The sequence below is a fragment of the Peromyscus leucopus genome, chromosome 5, assembly GCF_004664715.2.
Source record: "Peromyscus leucopus breed LL Stock chromosome 5, UCI_PerLeu_2.1, whole genome shotgun sequence".
NCBI lineage: Eukaryota > Metazoa > Chordata > Mammalia > Rodentia > Cricetidae > Peromyscus > Peromyscus leucopus.
In genome coordinates this window covers 40,229,403-40,248,915 of record NC_051067.1, presented here as the reverse complement: position 1 = coordinate 40,248,915, position 19,513 = coordinate 40,229,403, and the positions used below count along the sequence as shown (strand labels likewise).

General features: G+C 42.5%; 2 protein-coding genes across 2 annotated transcripts; both read left to right on the top strand.

Moving 5' to 3' along the window:
* Positions 1-2,764: 2,764 nt before the first annotated feature.
* Positions 2,765-3,727, top strand: LOC114700292 (vomeronasal type-1 receptor 4-like). Its single transcript, XM_028879882.2, has one exon. The coding sequence runs from the start codon at positions 2,777-2,779 to the stop codon at positions 3,725-3,727; it is 951 nt and encodes a 316-aa protein (XP_028735715.1). The 5' UTR covers positions 2,765-2,776.
* A 14,595-nt stretch (positions 3,728-18,322) lies between these two features.
* Positions 18,323-19,225, top strand: LOC114700368 (putative vomeronasal receptor-like protein 4). Its single transcript, XM_028879955.1, has one exon. The coding sequence runs from the start codon at positions 18,323-18,325 to the stop codon at positions 19,223-19,225; it is 903 nt and encodes a 300-aa protein (XP_028735788.1).
* The last annotated feature ends 288 nt before the right edge of the window (positions 19,226-19,513 follow it).

Below are 19,513 nucleotides of genomic sequence, written 5' to 3'. Positions count from 1 at the left end.
CTGCACCACAGAGGTCCAGGTGAGTTCATGAAGGTAAGATCTTCAATCCCCTCAGCTGTGCCATGGAGAGTTTCACTAAAGCAGAAGTCTCTCCCTTTGACTAAGCCATGGATCAGTTGAGAGGCTCTGTGATCCTCAGAACCTCTGCTTTCCTTCTGGCCCTGAGGAGGCTGGTCCCTGACTCCAGAAAACCAAAGGAGACTAGTTCTTAGAGATACAGAAATGGAACAGAAATGCTGAAGCATCACTGTCCATCCTCAGGCTGGAGGATCATGACAGAGCTCTGGCTGGGTCTTTGCCTAAGGTTACCTTATTAAACGAATCAATAAGATAGATAAGATTTTCAGAGGTCTGTCGAAAATTCAAGAAAAGCATAATGATACACTCCTGTAACATCAGCACTAGAGAGACTGAGGCTTAGTAATTGTTGTTCAAGGCCACTCTGGTTTACATATGGAGACTCTGTCTCAAAAATAACTAGATATATGAAAGACAAACAAAAGTCCTTGTCTTTCTTTTCTTTAGGTATAAATTTGCCAGCATTGTGACTTCAACAGTGTCACTAGTATTTGTAACATTTATACTTTTCACTTTTGATGCATTTTCACTTTTCAAATATTGGCACATTTTTTTTTACAATAACTTTATAACCCCCAGTTTGAAGGTTTTCTATTTGTATCCACCCAGTCATCATATGTCTGGTGGGTGTGGGAAGTGTACCACTAAGTGTAACAGTTATCATTCCCATCTTGAGAATTGCTGCTATGTAGGACTCAGACTGTGAATTAGCACATTCTGAAAGAGCTTATCCTAAGTTTTTCCCAGTGCTAAGCAGCAAAGATCCACAATCTTCTGAGTTTTGCCTGTTTGCCTGCTTGCTGGTTTCTTTTGTAGAGAACCAGGATGGGTGGATGTAACCTAGGCCGGGCTCTTGGAGGCTAGACTCATCATGGTATCACCCATCAATCTAAACACAAGGCCCTCCTGTTTTTAAAATTAATTTCTTTTAGCATTTCCCAAATAATATGGGAGATGAGTCATCTTCTCCCTCTTTTGACAGTCACTTCAGTAGAAAGGAAATCACTTATTAGAAGTCTCAGCAGTGGGTCTCAAATGTGATTTAAAGCTTGGAAAAGGGAAGAGAAGCCCAGAAAAGTAGGAATCCCTGGGAAAGCAAGGACCAAACAAACAGGAAAATGTTAATATTTTCCATCAGTACTTGGGTGAACTGAAAGCAGGGATTTTTACAGATTCCAATCACTGACAAAACATTTGAATTTTATTCTAAATATGTCAGTGAATGCTGATGTGCTTTCTATTAATATCTGGAGCATATTTCATTTGTACAGATATTTAGGATGGTATTGTGGTTTCTAGAACTCACTGATACAGGCAGTAATTACCTCTTTGCTAGAGGAGCCATTGAAAGGAACAGATGACATTTCTAGAGTCATGAGACCACCTGGACACACACCTGGGAAGAAGGCTAGGTCGATGAAGGACACACAGGAGATCATCAGGACACAGACATTTAAGGTGATCTTGTGAGTTTAACAGGAAGGAGGCCTTCTGAGTACTCAGAACACACAAACCCATGCAGCCACCATAATAGTCAGATTCCTCTTATCCTAGAAAAGGTGCCCAAAGCTTACCACAAATGCCTGAGAAATGAAAATGGAGCTCCAGAACATGAAGAATAATATTCTACCCAGGTCCAAGTTCTGGAATCAGTTGGGACTGGTGAGTGAAAAAGCAGCCTGCCTGACAGACAGATTGGAGGAAAAGCAGTCTGCAAAACCAACTGACATAATTGCTGCTCCGAAGGCCCCACAGGGGCAAATGCCACCATGAACTCTTAGATGGGGATCCCTGCTCACCCCAAAAAGCTGCAGCTTACTGTGCTACCTGCTGTTGCAATCGGGGACTCAAGCACTGCACTCCTCTGGGGGGGGGCAGTGTGTAATACCTCATTATCCCCTTCTTAGGGTCACCGCATCATCATCCCTGCTTCCTTCTATGTCCTGAGGTAATCCACTAGGGTCACAGCTCTCTGCTATCCAACACCTTCCCCAGCTGTAACCTGGTAGTTACATGAACAGTTTCGGGTTGTATTTTGAGCATTCAGCTTTAACTGTAGGACCCTATCTGGAAAGGTTGTGCAACTGGACTTGACATTGAGAACTACTTAAAGAAAAAAAATAACTAGTAAACATTTATATGGAGTGAAATCACAGAATGGCCAACATAAAAACTCTCAAAATATTGGGATGTAGAAATAGAAGTTTTAAAGCTTTGATGCCAAATGCAAATCTAGAAATTGTTACACTAATTAAGATAAAAATAAGAAAGGAGTCTTGGTCTTTGGAAATTGTGTGGGGGAATATGATGAAATAGAGAAAAAGAAGAAATTTGGCTGGGAAAATTTGAAGCTCAATTCAGCTATGTGGAGAGCTAACCAGGACAATCCATGCACACAGACAAACACACACACATTCGAACAAGTCAATGTTGCCTATATAGAACTCAGACACATCTCCTTTAAAACTAGAGTTTTATTCCAGTTCCCAAACTCACCTGTCAGGGAATACACATGACTCAGAGTCCCCAGGGAAAAGGGGGAGTTTCAGGGACCTAATATGCAACAGTACATGTGTTCATCACTGACTCTTGTGTACCAGAAAATGTTATTATGCAAAATGTTTTTCAGATAAATGTCTAGCATTACTGATGCATTCTTGAAAAAGTCTTTATGTCCTGAATACAAGTTCTTCTACTTATGAAAGAAGAAATGGTTTTAAAATTTATTAAGGAAATAGTTTTCCTCTTCATGACTGTGCTTGGCACTCTGGGAAATATTTTTGTTTCTGTGAATTACATGATCAGTTTATTGGAAGGCCCTGAGAAGAAACCCATACACCTTATTCTCATCCACTTGGCTTTTGCAAACATCATAATCCTTCTTGCAAAAGGATTGTCAAAGACAATAGCAACTTTTGGTTTGAGAAACTTCCTAGATGACATAGGCTGTAAGATCGTCATTTACCTGTCAAGAATGGGCCGTGGCCTCTCCATCTGCACCAGCAGTCTCCTCACTGTAGTCCAGGCCATCATCATCAGTCCCAGAGCATCTGGGTGGAGGAGGCTCAGACCTAAGTCTGCATGGCACATCCTTCCATTCTTTTCATTCTTTTGGATACTCAATTCTTTAATAAGTGTGAACCTAATCCACTCCATTACAAGTACAAGTCTGAATATATCACAGCTTGAAAATGGTGACAACTATTGTTATTTTTCACTAGAAAGTCAGAAAACAAAGTGGCTTGTTCTCCCTCTCATGGTCCTGAGAGATGCTGTGTTTCAGGGAGCCATGGGAGGGGCCAGCAGCTACATGGTATCTCTTCTCCACAAGCACCACCAGCAGGTCCTCTACCTTCAGAAGGCCAAGCTTCTCTACAGAACTCCCCCTGAGCTGAGAGCTGCCCAGAGTGTCCTCCTTCTGATGCTCTGTTTTGTTTTCTTCTACTGGACTGACTGTGCTTTTTCTCTAGTTTTAAGTCTCTCTTTAGGGAACAATTCCTTGTTGGTAAATATCCAAAAAATTCTCGCCCTTGGTTATGCAACTTTTAGCCCTCTTGTGCTGATTCACAGGGATGAACTTCTGCCTGAGTGTTGGCATGCTCAGTGGGAGAAATTGAGAAAATGTCTCTCTCGTGTAGCTGTTCAGTGAGTGTGAAAGAGCTCTCGGTTCTGCAGTGTTGTGGGGGAATACAAAATCCCACAAAGCAGTTCAAGCATGTGTTTATTCTCAGAAATCTTCCTGGTGATTCACTGCCTTGAGCTGAGAGAGAGATCTTAGCAAATTACAGTGATAAATGAAAGCTCATTCTCCATTTTCTTCTCTTTTGAAGAGAGTTTTTTAAAACCTGTCTATATTTGTATTGTATGGATAGTTTACCTGCATTCTGTCTGTGTAGCACATCCATGCCTGGTGCCTGTAAATTGTGGAAGAGGTCATCAAATGCTCTGTGACTGACTGGCCTTAGAGAGGTTGTTCTGAACCAAAATGTGGGTTTGCTAGGAATTGAACCTGGGTCCTCTGGAAGACCAGCTAGTATTCTCAACTTCTCATCCACATCTCCAGCACAGATAATGGTCTTAATTATGTTTAGTAAAGCTGGTTTTACTAATACCGCGACTGGAATCACACAGATGAATTTGGTAAATTTTATCAAAATTCATAGTGATTTAATCATGTTAGTCCAAGAAATTCATTTTCTTGTACCTGACACTGTGCTTGCTAGGTGGTAACCACGAGGCTCTTTTGGGATACTTCCAAGTGTCTGTGACTTGTTATAGAATTGGGAAAGAAGGACGTGCACTCTGCATTCAGTTCATAGAAGCCCCACGCCCCAGTCACAGACATTAAACGTCCCGAAGCATTTCATTGGTGGTCTGTTCATGAAGGTTCTCTGCAGGAATAAAGACGGCAGATGTGGGATAAACTAGAAAACAAATACTCAGTGAAGTTTCCTGTTATATCGTCTGCAGTTTCTGTGTTGATGAAAAGGTATGGATTTGCCTTTTTGCAATGAACAAGTCACGTGACTGAAGCCAACTGAGGCTGGCTCGCAGCTGTTCTTTGTTAATGCCCCAGTGCGCAGTGAGCTCCACGACACTATCCAGCCTTTTGTCATCAAAGAGCTGCAAAAGGAGCTGAGTCTACATTTGTTTAGAAGAAGGATTCTCTGCTTGATTTCCCAAATTGGATCCACACAATAAGATATTGACATGGTTCTAAGACTCTGATGGACACATTCTGAAAAATACTCATTAATATAATCATTGAACATGAAATTGTAGAATTGTTAGAGGTGGGTTTATGCCTTATTTGAAAAAAAAAAACACCTGCTCTGTCATATCTGACTAAACCCCCTGTAATATTCTGAGTGCATCATGGCTCTACTTTACAATGATGTGCAAGTATTTATATTTTGCTTGGTTGCACTGTATATATAAAACATTTAAGTAAGTGGTGTGTATTGTATTATGCTATAGATTACTAATTAGGGTGTTTTTCTAAGATAAAGATTTATTTTTATTATGTGTGTGTGCCTGTGTGAGTGTATGCCACATTTGTACAGGTACCCACCAGGCCAGAAGAGGGCACTGGGTCCTGAGGAGCAAGAGCTACAGGCAGTCATGAGTCCTAAATATGAGTGTTGGGTGAGGAACAAATATCCTCTGCAAGAGGAGTGGGTCTCTTTTCACATTTCTCATGTAAATGTGACTTGTTTGTAGGTAACAGCCATTGCTTCTCTTGGTCTCACACTCTTCTGTTACAGCCATTTTCTAGAAACTGACATAAAGGGCCGGATTAATGAACAATTTCTCAGTGTGTAATTTGACCCAAAAGGAAGTGATGTGAGAACATGGAGAAGGAGTGAAGAAAGGTGTGCTAAATCTGATTGATGAAGACATTGTTCAGCACTAAGAATAGACAGAGTCTGGAGAGATGCCTCGGTGGGTGAAATCACCTGCAGACAAGCCAGACAACCTGATCTATCTCAGACAAAGAAAACTGACTCCCACATGTTGTCCTCTGATTTCCACATGCGTGCTGAGACACACACATAAACACACTAAATAGCCGGGCGGTGGTGGCGCACGCCTTTAATCCCAGCACTCGGGAAGCAGAGGCAGGAGGATCTCTGTGAGTTCGAGGCCAGCCTGGGCTACTAAGTGAGTTCCAGGAAAGGCGCAAAGCTACACAAGAGAAACCCTGTCTCGAAAAACCAAAAAAATAAAAAATAAATAAACTTTAAAATAATTAAAAACCTTTCTAAAAGGGTAGACAGGAGATACATAATTGTTGACAATGCATGCCCAAGGATGGTCTGGACTCTGAGTGGTACATAGAATTATAATTTTCAATTTCCCCTTAAAAGTCAGAGTAGATTGGGGGGAAAAGCAAAATCTTGATCAGAAGATAAATTAAAAATTTAATACATGATGGAAATAGTTTAGAATCTAAATAAGTAGAGGATTGTGAAGGCAACCTGGACATGTGACTCACTTGCACCCTTCAGGTGATGTACATAAGATTTGACAACTGGAATTGGATTAGTATAAACATCTCAAACTTTATAATTTCTTTTTCTTTTCTCTCTTTTTTTAAATCTTGTTTGTTTTTTGTTTTTGTTTTTTGAGACAGGGTCTTTTGTTTCTCTATATAGCCTTGGCTATCCTGGAACTCACTCTGTAGATCAGGCTTGCCTTGAGCTCTCAGAGATCCATCTGCCCTTGCCTCCTGAGTGCTGGGATTAAAAGTGTTAGCTACCATGTCCAGCCAATGATTTCTTTATGTTGGATGAATTGGTCATCAGTAGCATGGAACTGTGGGACATTAGGATAATGAAATAAGTCAGCTGCATGTAGACAAACAACCCATGATTTTACTAATAAGTGGAGCCTAAATACAAAAGAGAACAGAGCCTTCAGTGTGTGGTGGGCAGCCTACAGCCCTCAGAAACTACCTCCATTTGTGAACCTGCTTGTGGCTGGTTCCTCCCTATAATCAGAAATATAAAGCTGTGGCTACTCAGAGCTTACCAGCCTTTACCTTCAAATTTTCCCTATTATATGACTTTTCTTAGGAAGTCATTTAAAAACATCATTCACCCCAGATAGAGTAAAAACTGTGCAAAGAATTGGCTCCATCCAAGTTGAGTTGAGTGAACCAATTTACTTGGATTATCTGGATAGATCATAATTGATAGGGCATGAAAGACTCAAACTCACCAGCATGACCAGAAATTCTAGCCCCAACATAGGTGACAACCCCCCAAAAGCTGTATGAGAAAAGATCCCCAACCTCAATCAAGATGCTACCTCCTATGTACCCTTCAATTCAATAAGCAGCGGCGGCAGGAAGAAATGGAGACCGGAATCTCAGGGGGAAGCTGTGAAAACAGGCTCTACATTCCCATTAGATTGTCACTGCCCCATTGCCGGTACTACCAGACAAGCTACCAATCTACTGTTCCAAATGTATTCTGTGGGATTTAGAGTTACTGTTTCATGGTGGCCACGAACTGGCTAATTCTGTCAACCTGACACAAGCCAGAATTACCTGAAAGGAGGAAAACTCCATTGAGAAAATGCCTCCATAAGATCCAGATGTAGGGTATCTTCTTAATTACTGATGATAGAGGAGTTCCCAGACCTTTGTGGGTGGTGCCATCCTTGGGCAAATGGTCCTGGGTTCTACACAAAAGCAGGCTGAGCAGCCATCACGCAGAAGCCAGTAAGCAGCTCTCCTCCATAGCCTCTGCATCAGCTCCTTCCTCCAGGTTCCGCGAAAGAGGCTGTCCATAGCCTTAAAGGTTGTGGACAGGGGTTCCCTTGCTTTGCGAGAACACTAGTTGGATTGCTGGAAGATCAATAGTCATTTCCAAGGGTCCAAGGAAGCGTTTATGCCAACAGGTAGGAGGAAAACTCACCACGCAAAGTAGCTGGTGTTGTGGGAAGCGATCCAGCGGTCAAGCAGATGGGAAATGGTCCCTTGGTTATGCAACCAAACCGATTTAGGATCCCGGCATGGAGGTGCCAGGAAAGCCTGTTTGGTTTCGGCACCAATGTTATTTACTGAGCGGGAGAACAGTCCACGAGATACAACGAAACCCACTTGACGAGTTTATTGGTGAGGGAGGGGAAATGGAAGGGTGTGCAACAGACCTGTCCGGAAAAGGGAACGTGAAGGAGAGAGAGAGAATCAGGCAGAGTCTGCTGTTTTAAAAGTAACTTAGCACATGCATGTAGGGGCTTACGTAGCCATGCTACATACAGCACATAGGTTACATAGGATATAAGGCCCTGGGGCGACTAAGCGATTTGTCTGGATGCTGACTGTGCATGCACATGACTCCAGAAGTGACTAGGGAAAATGCCGGAAATCCTTCGCCAGTTAGTCAGAGAACAGTTGGAGAATGAGCACATGGAACACTATTTTTTTTTCTCCCTGGAATTCTGTTCTTGTAATTAAAAGAAAATCTGGTAAGTAGAAAATTGTTGATTGATTTATGCAATATTCCTGCCACTTGTGGCTAATGGGAGCTTTACAGACTGGTTTACCTACACCCACCCTCATTCCTAAAGATTAGCCTTGAATAATTTTGGATTTAAAAAATTGCTTTTATGCCATATATTCATTCTGATGATAAGATGCATTTCACCTTTACTGTTCCCTCACTCAATCATAAAGAACTTCAGCTTCGATATCAACAGACTGTATTACCTCAAGGCATGACAAACTCCTCGGTGATATGTCTGTCAGCACTGTGTAGGAAAGGTTTCAGAGCCTGTGAGGGAGGCTTTCCTCAGGCTTATATTATTCATTGTATGAATGATATCCTGATAGTCACCTCCAAAGAGGAAGAGCTACAATCAATATATGACATAAATCAGGATATGCTACATAAAAATGGGCTTATTATTGTGCCTGAATTGGTTAAAAAAAGATCAGACATTGTGCAATATCTGGGATAACTAGTTACTAAAACAACTGTCAAACAAAAAAATATTTATTAGACAAGACAATTTAAAAAGTTAAAGACTTTCAGAAATTATTAGGGAATATTAATTGGCTACATCCTACTTTAAGAATATCTAATTATGCACTAACCAATCTATTTAAAACTCGAGAAGGAGAAAGTGCATTGAATAGTCCTCACATATTATCTTGAGAGGCAAAGGAAGAACTAGACTATTTAAATTGGGGCTAAAAGAGGCATCTGTGTATTGTGTGACTCCTTCACTGCCTTAAAACTTAGTTATTTTCCCCACTAAATTGTCTCCCACGGGTATTATAGCACAAGAGGGTAAGCCTTTGCAATGAACTTATGTATACCGTAAGGGCTATAAAATAAATATTAACCGCATACCTTACTCTTCTTGCTCAATTAGCAAATCAGGGGAGGACCCAACGTCAACAATTATATGGATTTGATCCTTTGCTGTATTATGTTACCTTTAATTAACATCCATCTTTAAGAATACTACAGAACTCTATGGATTTTCAGATCCTATTTGCAGACTACTATGGAATGGCAGGAAATCATTATCTGGCTGTCAAACTATGGGGTTTGCTCATAAAAACTAAATTTCTAAATATAAAACTTGTTTAATCTTTTCCCCCTCTATAGGCAGACACTTATTTTACTGATGGCTCATCCAACAGTATAAGAGGAATTCATGATCCAAATAATGATCAATCTATTAGTATTTCTTTTACCTTAGCCCAGCAGGTAGGACTGACTGTTTTGATTAACCTACTACAGTTAATTCACAATCCCTTAAATATTGTTTTATATTCTGCTCATGTTGTAGAATTATTTCCAGTGGTGGAAACTGAATCCATTTTGTCTTCACATTCTGTTCTGCTCCCATTACTACAGGGGCTACAACATCTAGTTAAAATCCACACACGTCCTTTTGTTTATTACCAATTTTCGTGCACACTCTAACCTTCCTGGTTTTATTACAGATGGAAATAGGCAAGCTAATGCACTAACCTGTCCGATTTTTAAAAAGGAGCATCGACTACACACACTGATGCTGATGAACTTCATGGACAATAAATACCACCTCCCACTCAAACAGGTGAGACGGACTGTGGAAGGACGTCCTGTTTACACTCCCTTACATTGTCATAGTCGTATAGCTGGATATTGAAAACCTAATGAATTATAACGAATGGGTGCCACTCACTTTGCTTTTGTCCCTCAGATGCTGTGCTTGCATATCTGCACGGACACGTATTCTAATTTTTTTCAGCTGTACCTCACTCTTCAGAGAGTGCTTCTGCCGTGTGCTCTTCCCATATACAAACTTTTGCTGCTGTGGGAGTGCCCACTTCAACAAGAACTGACCATGGACCAGCCTATAGTAGTAAGAAAAATTTAAAAACATCTGTAAGGCGTGAAGTACTAGCCATCTTACAGGTATTTCTTATAATCCTCAATGCCAGAGCAAAAGTGAAAGAACACCTGGAACATTAAAACAACAATTATTTAAAAATAAAAAGGGGGGCACCAAGGGCTATTATTGCACTTTCCTTATTTACTCTTAATTTTTCAAAATTTTGTCTCAAGGTGGTATATGTTCAAGAGCTCAAAACACATTTCCCTACAAAACATTCTGAACTACCTTTAAAAGGGCTTATGTGGTTTTTTGTTTGTTTGTTTATTTGTTCGTTTTTTTAAATTGAGACTTGGAAGCCGTATTTGCTGAAGAAAATTGGGAGAAAATATGCATCTTTTGTTGCAGATGGATCCATTGAAACATGAATTTCTCTTTGGTTACTCTGGCCCCAGGCCATCAAAGACGATGTCAGAGGGTGAGGACCCAGTGGGAGTCACCAGAGAGATTGCAACCCTCCAGCCAAAGGGCAAAAGGAGACATCGACTCCATCATTAGAACACAAGCCTGTCCGCTGGGGTCAAGTTAAGGCCCTACGCACCTAGGGAGAAGTTATTTATGGAGACCATGGGGCCCTGGGTCGCCTGAGAATTTCTTTTCTGGGGATGCTGGCTGTGTGAGTGCCTCTGAGCGGGTACATGTTCCTCAGCCTCTTTTGCTTCAGCTTGTGGATTAGATAGCTCCAGCTCCTGTTCTCTTCACTAATGACTCCGTGTTTATGACTGGACCTTGGGGCAGTAATAGAATCATTCATTCATCTGAAGAAGGGACAGAGTTTAATTTTTCTTTAAGATTTGAATCACTACCTATTTGCACAGGACAATCATAACATTTGTATTCCTATAAAAGGGCAAATATGAGTTTATGTTCTACCAGATTCCAGAACTACCCAACAATATGGGTCTCTTTTCAAGCTATTCAATAGATTTTTCTGATAAATATAATAATGTAACTAGTAGTACCAGATGTAGTTTCGATTCTCATTCTTGGTCGCAGAGTATAGCATATAATACTTTCACTGGTCTAATATAATACTTTCACTGACTCCCACGTGTTGTCCTCTGATTTCCACATGCATGCTGTGACACACACATAAACACACAAAATAGCCGGGCAGTGGTGGCGCACGCCTTTAATCCCAGAACTCGGGAGGCAGAGGCAGGCGGATCTCTGTGAGTTCGAGGCCAGCCTGGGCTACCAAGTGAGTACATTATGTTTATAATTTGCTTACTTGTAGGATACTCATGCATCAAATGGCAGATTTATCTACTACATCTCAGATCAGAACCACTGGATATCCTGCAACTAAAAACATAAAAAAGGGGGAGATGTCAGAACACAGCCTAGGAGTTGAGTCATTTGAGGAGAATGCTGAGTGCTCGTGGAAACCCTCAGAGGAAAGAGGAGAAAAGTCTCGTGGCTCAGATGCTTCACAACATGGAAATGTTCTTGGAATGTGTTTTTGTGCTCCCTCCAGGTGTGGCAAAAGGAGGGGTTTAATTTGACATTACTTACCATTGCTTGTTTGTTATTGACAATTGTATACATGTTTAAAGTGTCCTTTGTTTAAAGGACACGCTCCTGCCGTCCTCAGCTCCCGTTATCACTGTTTACAACATGAATTCAGATGAACTTGACTCATATGACTTCACTTGCCTCACTTACCGGCTCAATTGAATTGGGTCCTCCAGCCTCTGAAGTGATGACACCTTCCCAGCATGCTTTGGTCATGATGTTATTTCACGGCCAAGGAAACCCTAACTAAGACAGGACATGTCACTCCTGAAGGAAAGAGACCCACCACAAAACTCAATTACTTGCCTTCTCCCCACTCCTTCTTCAAAAGGCTCTCTTAATAATCTTCAGATGCTGAATCCCAAGCCCAATTCACATTCACTTGGAGGGCATGACAGTAGATCTCAGGGTTCTTCATTCTTTTATTTATGGCACAAGAGTTTTTAGCCTCTTTTTTTTTTGTGCAAAATTTATCACTTAGTAATGCTCATTGATTCACATCTGAAAGACAGTGACTAGGCTCCCCCCAGGACAGAACCAGTGACCAGAAGCCTCCTCCGAGGCCAGCCCAGCACTGCTCTCGCTTCTGGATTAGGGATACTTCTCCCACCTGTACTGTTAGCCCTGTGCCCACAGTTGTTTACAGTACTTGGCATGGAAAGGCCCTCCTAGGTGGGACAGCATGTGACAGAGAGAAGCATCCCTAAGACAGATGAATTGCAGTTTTTTTCCCCTTTATTCTTTGACTCTTTGGGGCACGCCAACCAGCTCCCAAATAAATCACACATGGAGACTTATTCTTACTTACGAATGCACAGCCTTAGCTTGGCTTATTTCTAGCTAGTTTTTCTTAAATCATCCCGTCTAACTTTTGTCTCTGGGATTTCACCCTTCACTAATTCTATATACCTTTCTTTCTTTCTTACTTGTGGCTGGCTGGGTGGCTGGGTGGCTGACCCCTGGCATCCTCCTCTCCTTCTCCTTTTCTCACTCCCTCCTCTTCTCTCTGCTCTTGTATTTATTCCCTCTGCCTGGCAGCCCTGCCTATCCCTCTCCTGCCTAGCTATTGGCTGTTCAACTCTTTATTAGACCATTCAGGTGTTTTAACAGGCGAAGTCACACAGCTTCACAGAGTTAAACAAATTCAACATAAAAGAATGCAACACATCTTTGCATCAGTAAACAAATATTCAACAGCATAAAAAGATGTAACACACCTTCAACTAATATCCCACAACAGTGAATTGTACAGGTTTCCTTAAAGCTGTGTATAAGGCTATTGGCTTTTTGAAGTGGGGGTGGTGGGATTCAAATCCAGTCAAGATTTTGAGTCCCATTTGTAGTTTAGTGTTCAAGGAATAAAAGTACCAAAAACACCAATGACCTTGAAGTGCCTGTGGTGTAGATACAGCAAGGTGACTCTCATCTGTCCAGATCCCTGGCTGGAACTTAGTGAGAAGACACAATCCTCAGTAATCTCCATAACTGTTCTGTGCCGGTGTTTAAAGAAGGACCCGAGGAGGAAGAGGCAGTGACCACCTACTCTGTGACTCAGAAGAGGGTCCCTGAGCTGGGTCATAGCTTGGCGCTGTGGGCAGAGGAGGACGGGTCTGGAGAAACCGGAAACTGGTTACAGAATCTTGACTCCTGGGATAACTTCTGAGCCAAGCGAACATAATAATTATGGAGGAATAAGGAAAGCTGCACTTCAGAGGCTGACTCTGCAGCATTTCCCCTCTACTAATGGAATAGTTGGATAACCTTCTGCGCTGACAGCTGTGCACAGCCACAACCCCAGTCCAAGCCTCCCTGTTTAGAAAATTTATTCAACTGTTTTCAGTGAGTTTCTGGGCTCCAGTGGATTGGTTTTAAAAGACAATTTTATGAATCCACCCTGGGAATCTCCCTATCTTCACACATATTATACTATACATGAAAGTAATGAAATATTTGATATACTGGACAACAACAACAAAAAAGGTGTTTTTCAAATGATCAGTGACCTTAAAGAGGATTCAGAAAAGGAGGATGAAAGACCATGCAGTACATTCAGGATGTAAACCAGGAAGTCAGCAGCACAGATGAGATGTTTAGCAAGAAAATTCATCAATAAACAGAAACATTAGAAATGGAAAACTCAACAAGCCAAATTAAAAGCAGTGAGAAATATTACCCAAAAAAACTAAATGTATCAAGCAGAAAAACATCAGGGTCTATATGACAGTTTAAGGAACTACTACACTATGCTATATTGAGGCAGCAGTACAGAAATGAGCATGACCACAGCTTTCCAGAACTCTTTATGATCAAGAGTGGAAACCTTGGAAGCCACAGGCTAGGAGAGTTTATATCCTACACACTACAGGGAGAGGCTACATGTGAGCTCTGTGCACAATATACAGTGATCTCTCTCTCTCTCTCTCTCTCTCTCTCTCTCTCTCTCTCTCTCTCACACACACACACACACACACACACACACACACACACACACACACACCTAAATTTAGAGAGAGCTCTAACTCACAGTTAGGTACACCCAAGAATGAAGAAGAATAAAAGGAGAGAATGTATCTGTACAGCAGCCCCCGGCAGTCCAGGAGTGACACTAAGTCTCAGTAAAACGCAGACTGATGCAGCAGAGAGGCCAGAGCCTCCCTTTCAGGAGAGTAAAAGACAGACCCGGGGATTGGACAGCACAGGGTGTCTCGGGGCGAGACTAGGAGCCTCATCTTTTCTACCCACCACCTAGCTTATCCACCTCAGCTGACACAAGACATATTCCTGTGACTGGAGAAAAAAGTCTCCTGAGTACTAGTTCAATATGACCACTCAGTGCATTCCTTCACACCAGGAAGTAGATAGGCTCTGGGAAGGAGGGGAAGCAGGGGTGGAGGAGGGGAGTGTGAGCTAACCCGCTCTGCAGAGGTGACTGTGTGGACGGTGAGTCCACTGCTCTCTCCTTGGATCTGCTCTGCTGTCTGAGGGCAAGTGAGAACTCAACTTCATTTCTCAAGCTGCTGTTAGAGACCCAGAACTGATATGTGGTCCTTCGAGTTAATTATACATGACCCTTCTCCACGGGATCTGGGCAATGACTGAACAATCTGATCATCAAGAGACAGAAGCCCATTGCTTGACAGTGAACCTCTAACTACATACAACTACATACAACTACATACAAACAGGAGGAGAAATGGAGAACTCCTCTGTAGAGTCAGCACTCAGAGCAAGAAACAGACAGACAGACCTCCCAAATGTCCCCTGCTGCCCCACCCCGAACACCACATCTGAAGACCAACCACTGACTCAGGCCCTGAACTACTTTTGTTCATGGTGTTACTGAGCTTCTTTGTATTTTTCTTTAAACCTTTATTTTTTATTAGATTGATTCATTTTATCTTATCTGTCTTTTATTTATCATTGTATCTCTGTGTTTGCCGGCATATATGTATGTGTACCACGTGTGCTAGATACTTAATTCCCAGGAGCCAGGAAACTCGGGTGCTGTTCGTCCTCACAGCCCTCCTCGTCACCACACAGGGACTGTAATTAGGAACAGAAAGTTTCTGCCTAGGCAAATGGCAGGGCTCCAGGGAGAGCGCAGAGGTGCCATCCAGGACAGAGAGGTGCATAAGGAGCCCTTTCCCCTGGAGAAGGGAAGTCCTGAGGGTGACATCCTAACTGCAGTGACAGTTGCTGGGAACACAGGGCTAAGGGTGATAAATGGGCCTGGCTGTGCTGTGGGAACGCCCACCCTGAGCCCCGCACAGACTCCGCAGGTGAGTGCTCCATCCCGTCATGGTGGCCTGAAGCTGCTTTCCCCCTGACAGAGATGCTGTGAGGTAGGATGGGGAGAGAAGCGACTGAAGAGAAGGGTCTGGGCTCCTCTGTCACTGTGAAAGAGGAAGGTGACAAGATCCAGGGAAAAAGCTGTCCCTCATTCCCACCTGCCATGCAGGAAAGTTTCCAGGTCCATGAGGGAGCTGTGTGCAGCTGCGTCGGGTGCTCTGGGCCAGAGATGCTCATGACAGCCCAGGCAGGTCTAGGAGACACGGGCTGAGATCTGAGCCTGAGTGTGAGGAGCTTTTCCTCTCTGTGGTCTCCAGTTTGTGTGTTTGTCCTCAGGAGTGAAGGGTTCTGCTCAACAGTATCTGAGATCTGGAGTCCTTCAGCTTCTCAGAAGGGGGTTGGGTGGCTTTGCCCTTCTTTGTTGTGGTTTTGTTGTTCCTGAAGCTTCCCTGTCCAGACTCAAACCTTCACACGGTGTGCAAGTGCAGAGAATCGTGGGGGAAAGTGACATGACACAAAGCCGGAGAACAGTGCTGTTAGAGTGTTTGACACTGGGCAGGCAGGTCCTGAGCTCTAGCTCCTCCGCTCCAGTGAATCCTCACAACACAAGTGAATGGTGCCAGGCTCCATCCCTACCTTAGTGAGCCTTAAAGGGGCCCAGTGAACTGTTCAAAGCCAGGAGCAGAGCGGGTAGAAAGGCGGGGTCTGACAGACAGGATAGCTGGTCACAAAGCTTGCTGATTTTGCAATAATCTTTCTCTGATTTACTGATTTATCTTCCATGTATCTGGACCTTGCATCTCCCCCTAGAGTCCATGATCTATTTCTGAAGGAAAACCCTGACTTGATTAGTTTCACACAGGTTGCTTTTTGCTATTTCTTACATGCTGGAGGAGTAATGGTTGAGAAAGCATATTAAATATGCATATGAAGATGTATATAAATGTATATTCCCAATCACCCTGGAATAGATGTGTGTGTGTGTGTGTGTGTGTGTGTGTGTATGAGAGAGAGAGAGAGAGGGAGAGAGAGAGAGAGAGAGAGAGAGAGAGAGAGAGAGAGAGAGAGAGAGAGAGAGAGATTTTTCCAGCTAAGTTCTGACACTGTGAAACATGAAATCAAAGACAATTTCATGGTTATAAATTTTGCTATTGGCATCTAGGAGATCACATAGGTACATCTGAAAAGGTATCAAATTATAAGCAGTTCAGTACAGAAGCACTTCAAGAGAAAATAATGCAATGTTGGCAAGTTCTTAGAGGATAACCCATGCCCATCACTAAGTTGTGTGAAGCCTGAAAGCTCACATCACTGCACAAGTGAAGAAGTGCTAAACACTTGCCGAGTGGGCCACCCAGACAGAATAGACTCTGGAGGGTCCTCAGCTTTATCAACCTTAATCCAAGAGCCCGATTCAAACGTTTCTCAAAATTCCTCTGTCAGTTCATCTCTGTGATTAAAGTGCAGTTTTAAAACCAACAGTTTCGTTGAGCAACCTACAAACTTTTTGAGCAGATATTCTGCCAATATTTATAAACTACATTCAGAACCAGCGTCTCTGGGGCCTGCTCATTGCCCAGTGCAGGAAGGGAGCTCGTACATAGGCAACAGCCTTCCGAGAGCAGAGAAAGCATAAGAGATGAAACTCCAATCAGGGTTCAATAAGGCATGATAGCTGGCAAAGATCAGCTGTGGATACAGCACATAGTCTGTGGAAAGGTAAGGGTGAATGCTAACATTTGCCTGGGAGGGGTTCAAAGTAATTCAGCCTGGCGGTGGTGGCTCACACCTTTAATTCCAGCTCTCAGGAGGCAGAGCCAGGTGGATCTTTGTGAGTTCGAGACCTGCCTAGTCTACAGAGTGAGTTCCAGGAAAGGCACAAAGCTACACAGAGAAACCCTGTCTCGAAAAAACAAAACAAAAGAAAACAAAAAGTAATTAAGAACTGATTTTGATGTGAACGAGGTGTCAAATTATGGAGGACAGACAGAAATTAAAGTTGCCATGTGAAGTTCTATGTGTTTTGGGGAGGATGAAACAAATAGAATAGGCTTCTGCTTCAAAGGCCTCATTTTGATTGAAGTAAACAAAAGAAAAAAAAAGAAAAAGATACCATTCCTAAAATGGTGACAATCACAGTGTGAGATATTGGGGGGTACTCACAGGCTGGGGCATTTCTGACTGAGAACATCACTAAACTGAACTAACCTTAAAACTATTAGCAACACATGCCTTTGTTAAGATGCTACAGGAACACTTTCCTGGTGTTTTTTTTTTTTTTTGGGGGGGGTGGGGGCAGGGGCAGTGTTCACAAAAGAAAGAGAAAAAAACAGGATAAATTGGAGTAAACAGGAAATCGTCTTCAGTATGATTCTACCCATGCTGATTGGGAACACAACTTTTACTCACACGTAGTTCCACATTGAGACCACTGATCTAGACTTTCATGCCCCACTAATTCACTAACATCTGTATAATTTATGATCAACGGGCTTGGGAAGAGGAGAATACCATATCATCTCCCTGAGAAACTGGACCACTTCACCAAGAACAGCTTTCTGAGAAGCTGCAAGCTTTTTATTAGTTCAACAATCAGGTGATAGTTGCATATGGGCAGTGAAGAGGACCAGGATGAGGAGCCAGCACAGTCCAGGAGCCTGAGGTCACACTGGGTGTGAGGAGGGAAAAGGAAGAGGCCTGTTAGGACTGTGTTGTTTGGAAAACTGGCAAAGCGATGCTATGCATTTAGTTTATGTCTGGGAAGAGCATGGTCATGTGACTGTTGATGAAGGATGAAGGAATTCAAAGAAGGGTCTTTGTGAAAGCAGGATTAATGAAGTTTATGCCCTGATTGTAGCTAGCACCACTTCTGTGGGAATGGAAAATAGACAAACCAGGAAAATAAAGAATATGATCAGGCACCATCAAGGAAAGAGCCATATGTGTTTACATAATTGATATAATTATTTTCATCAGAATAAACAGAAAATCTTACATGTATTTCTCAAATGATTTTCCCTAGCGCTGTGCATGAAGTCAGAAGATGAAGTGGAATAATATTCTCCACACAGTAATCTTCCTTTCTCTTGCTGGACCTGGAATTGTGGGAAATAACCTAATATTTGCGAGACATGTATACATGTCTGTCTTGGGCACTGAGAAAAAGCCTGTGGATTTTATTATCATCCACTTGGCATTTTCTAATATGATTATTATTTGTACCACGGGAATCAGAGACATAGCCACAGTGTTTTATTTCAGAAACTTCCTCGGCGATACTGGCTGTAAAGCTGCGGTTTATCTGGCAAGGATGGCCCGGGGCCTCTCCATCTGCACCACCTGTCTCCTTAGCATGGTCCAGGCTGTCACGATCAGTCCCAGGACCACCCTTTGGACAAAGCTCAAACCACAGACCTCATGGCAAGTTCTTCCCTTTCTCCTCCTCTTTTGGATTGTTAATGTTCTCATAAGCTCCAACTTGCTCTGCTACATCAAAGCAGGTGGTGGCTTGAACATGTCTACACCCGGAACATACATTGGACATTGCTATATGCTGCCATCCAGAAATATAATCAAGTGGCTTTTCCTCTCTCTCATGACTCTTCGTGATGTCACCTTTCAGAGTCTGATGGGCTGGAGCAGTGGGTCGATGGCTCTCCGTCTTTATAAGCATCAGAAGCGTGTCCTGTACCTTCACAGCTCCAGGCTTGAAAACAATTCTTCTCCAGAAATCAGAGCGACATGGAGTGTTCTCATTCTAATGTCCTGCTTTCTTTTCTTCTATTGGGTAGATTTCATTCTCTCCTTTCACACCGGTTTCACAGTGACACACGATTCTCTTTCCCTAAATATTAAAACATTTTTAGAACTTGGTTATGCTGGTCTTAGCCCCTATGTTCTGATTAGCAGAGACATCCGTGTTCCTAATGTCTTGCATGCTCAGTGAGAAGCATGGGAATTACGTTTACACATATTCTCTATGAGCTAAAGGTATGTATATTGTGAACTGCTTTGCCATGATGAATTTTAGAGCTGGGGGACCTAATGCTCACTATGTAGCACAGGCTGACCTGGCAGTCAGTGCATAGCACAGGCTGACCTTGACATACTTTGGAATTTCTAATGCTGGTGTTACAGGCATTCCCCCACCAAACTGCCATTTGCCTAAATGTCCTAAAGTATCACAACATTAAATTAAATATTATAATAATAAATTTTCTTTCCTTAAAAGTCT

What these genes read in the sequence shown, in the direction of transcription:
- LOC114700292 (XM_028879882.2), top strand. Translation starts at nt 2,777, where the DNA reads ATGAAAGAAGAAATGGTTTTAAAATTTATTAAGGAAATAGTTTTCCTC.
- LOC114700368 (XM_028879955.1), top strand. Translation starts at nt 18,323, where the DNA reads ATGAAGTGGAATAATATTCTCCACACAGTAATCTTCCTTTCTCTTGCT.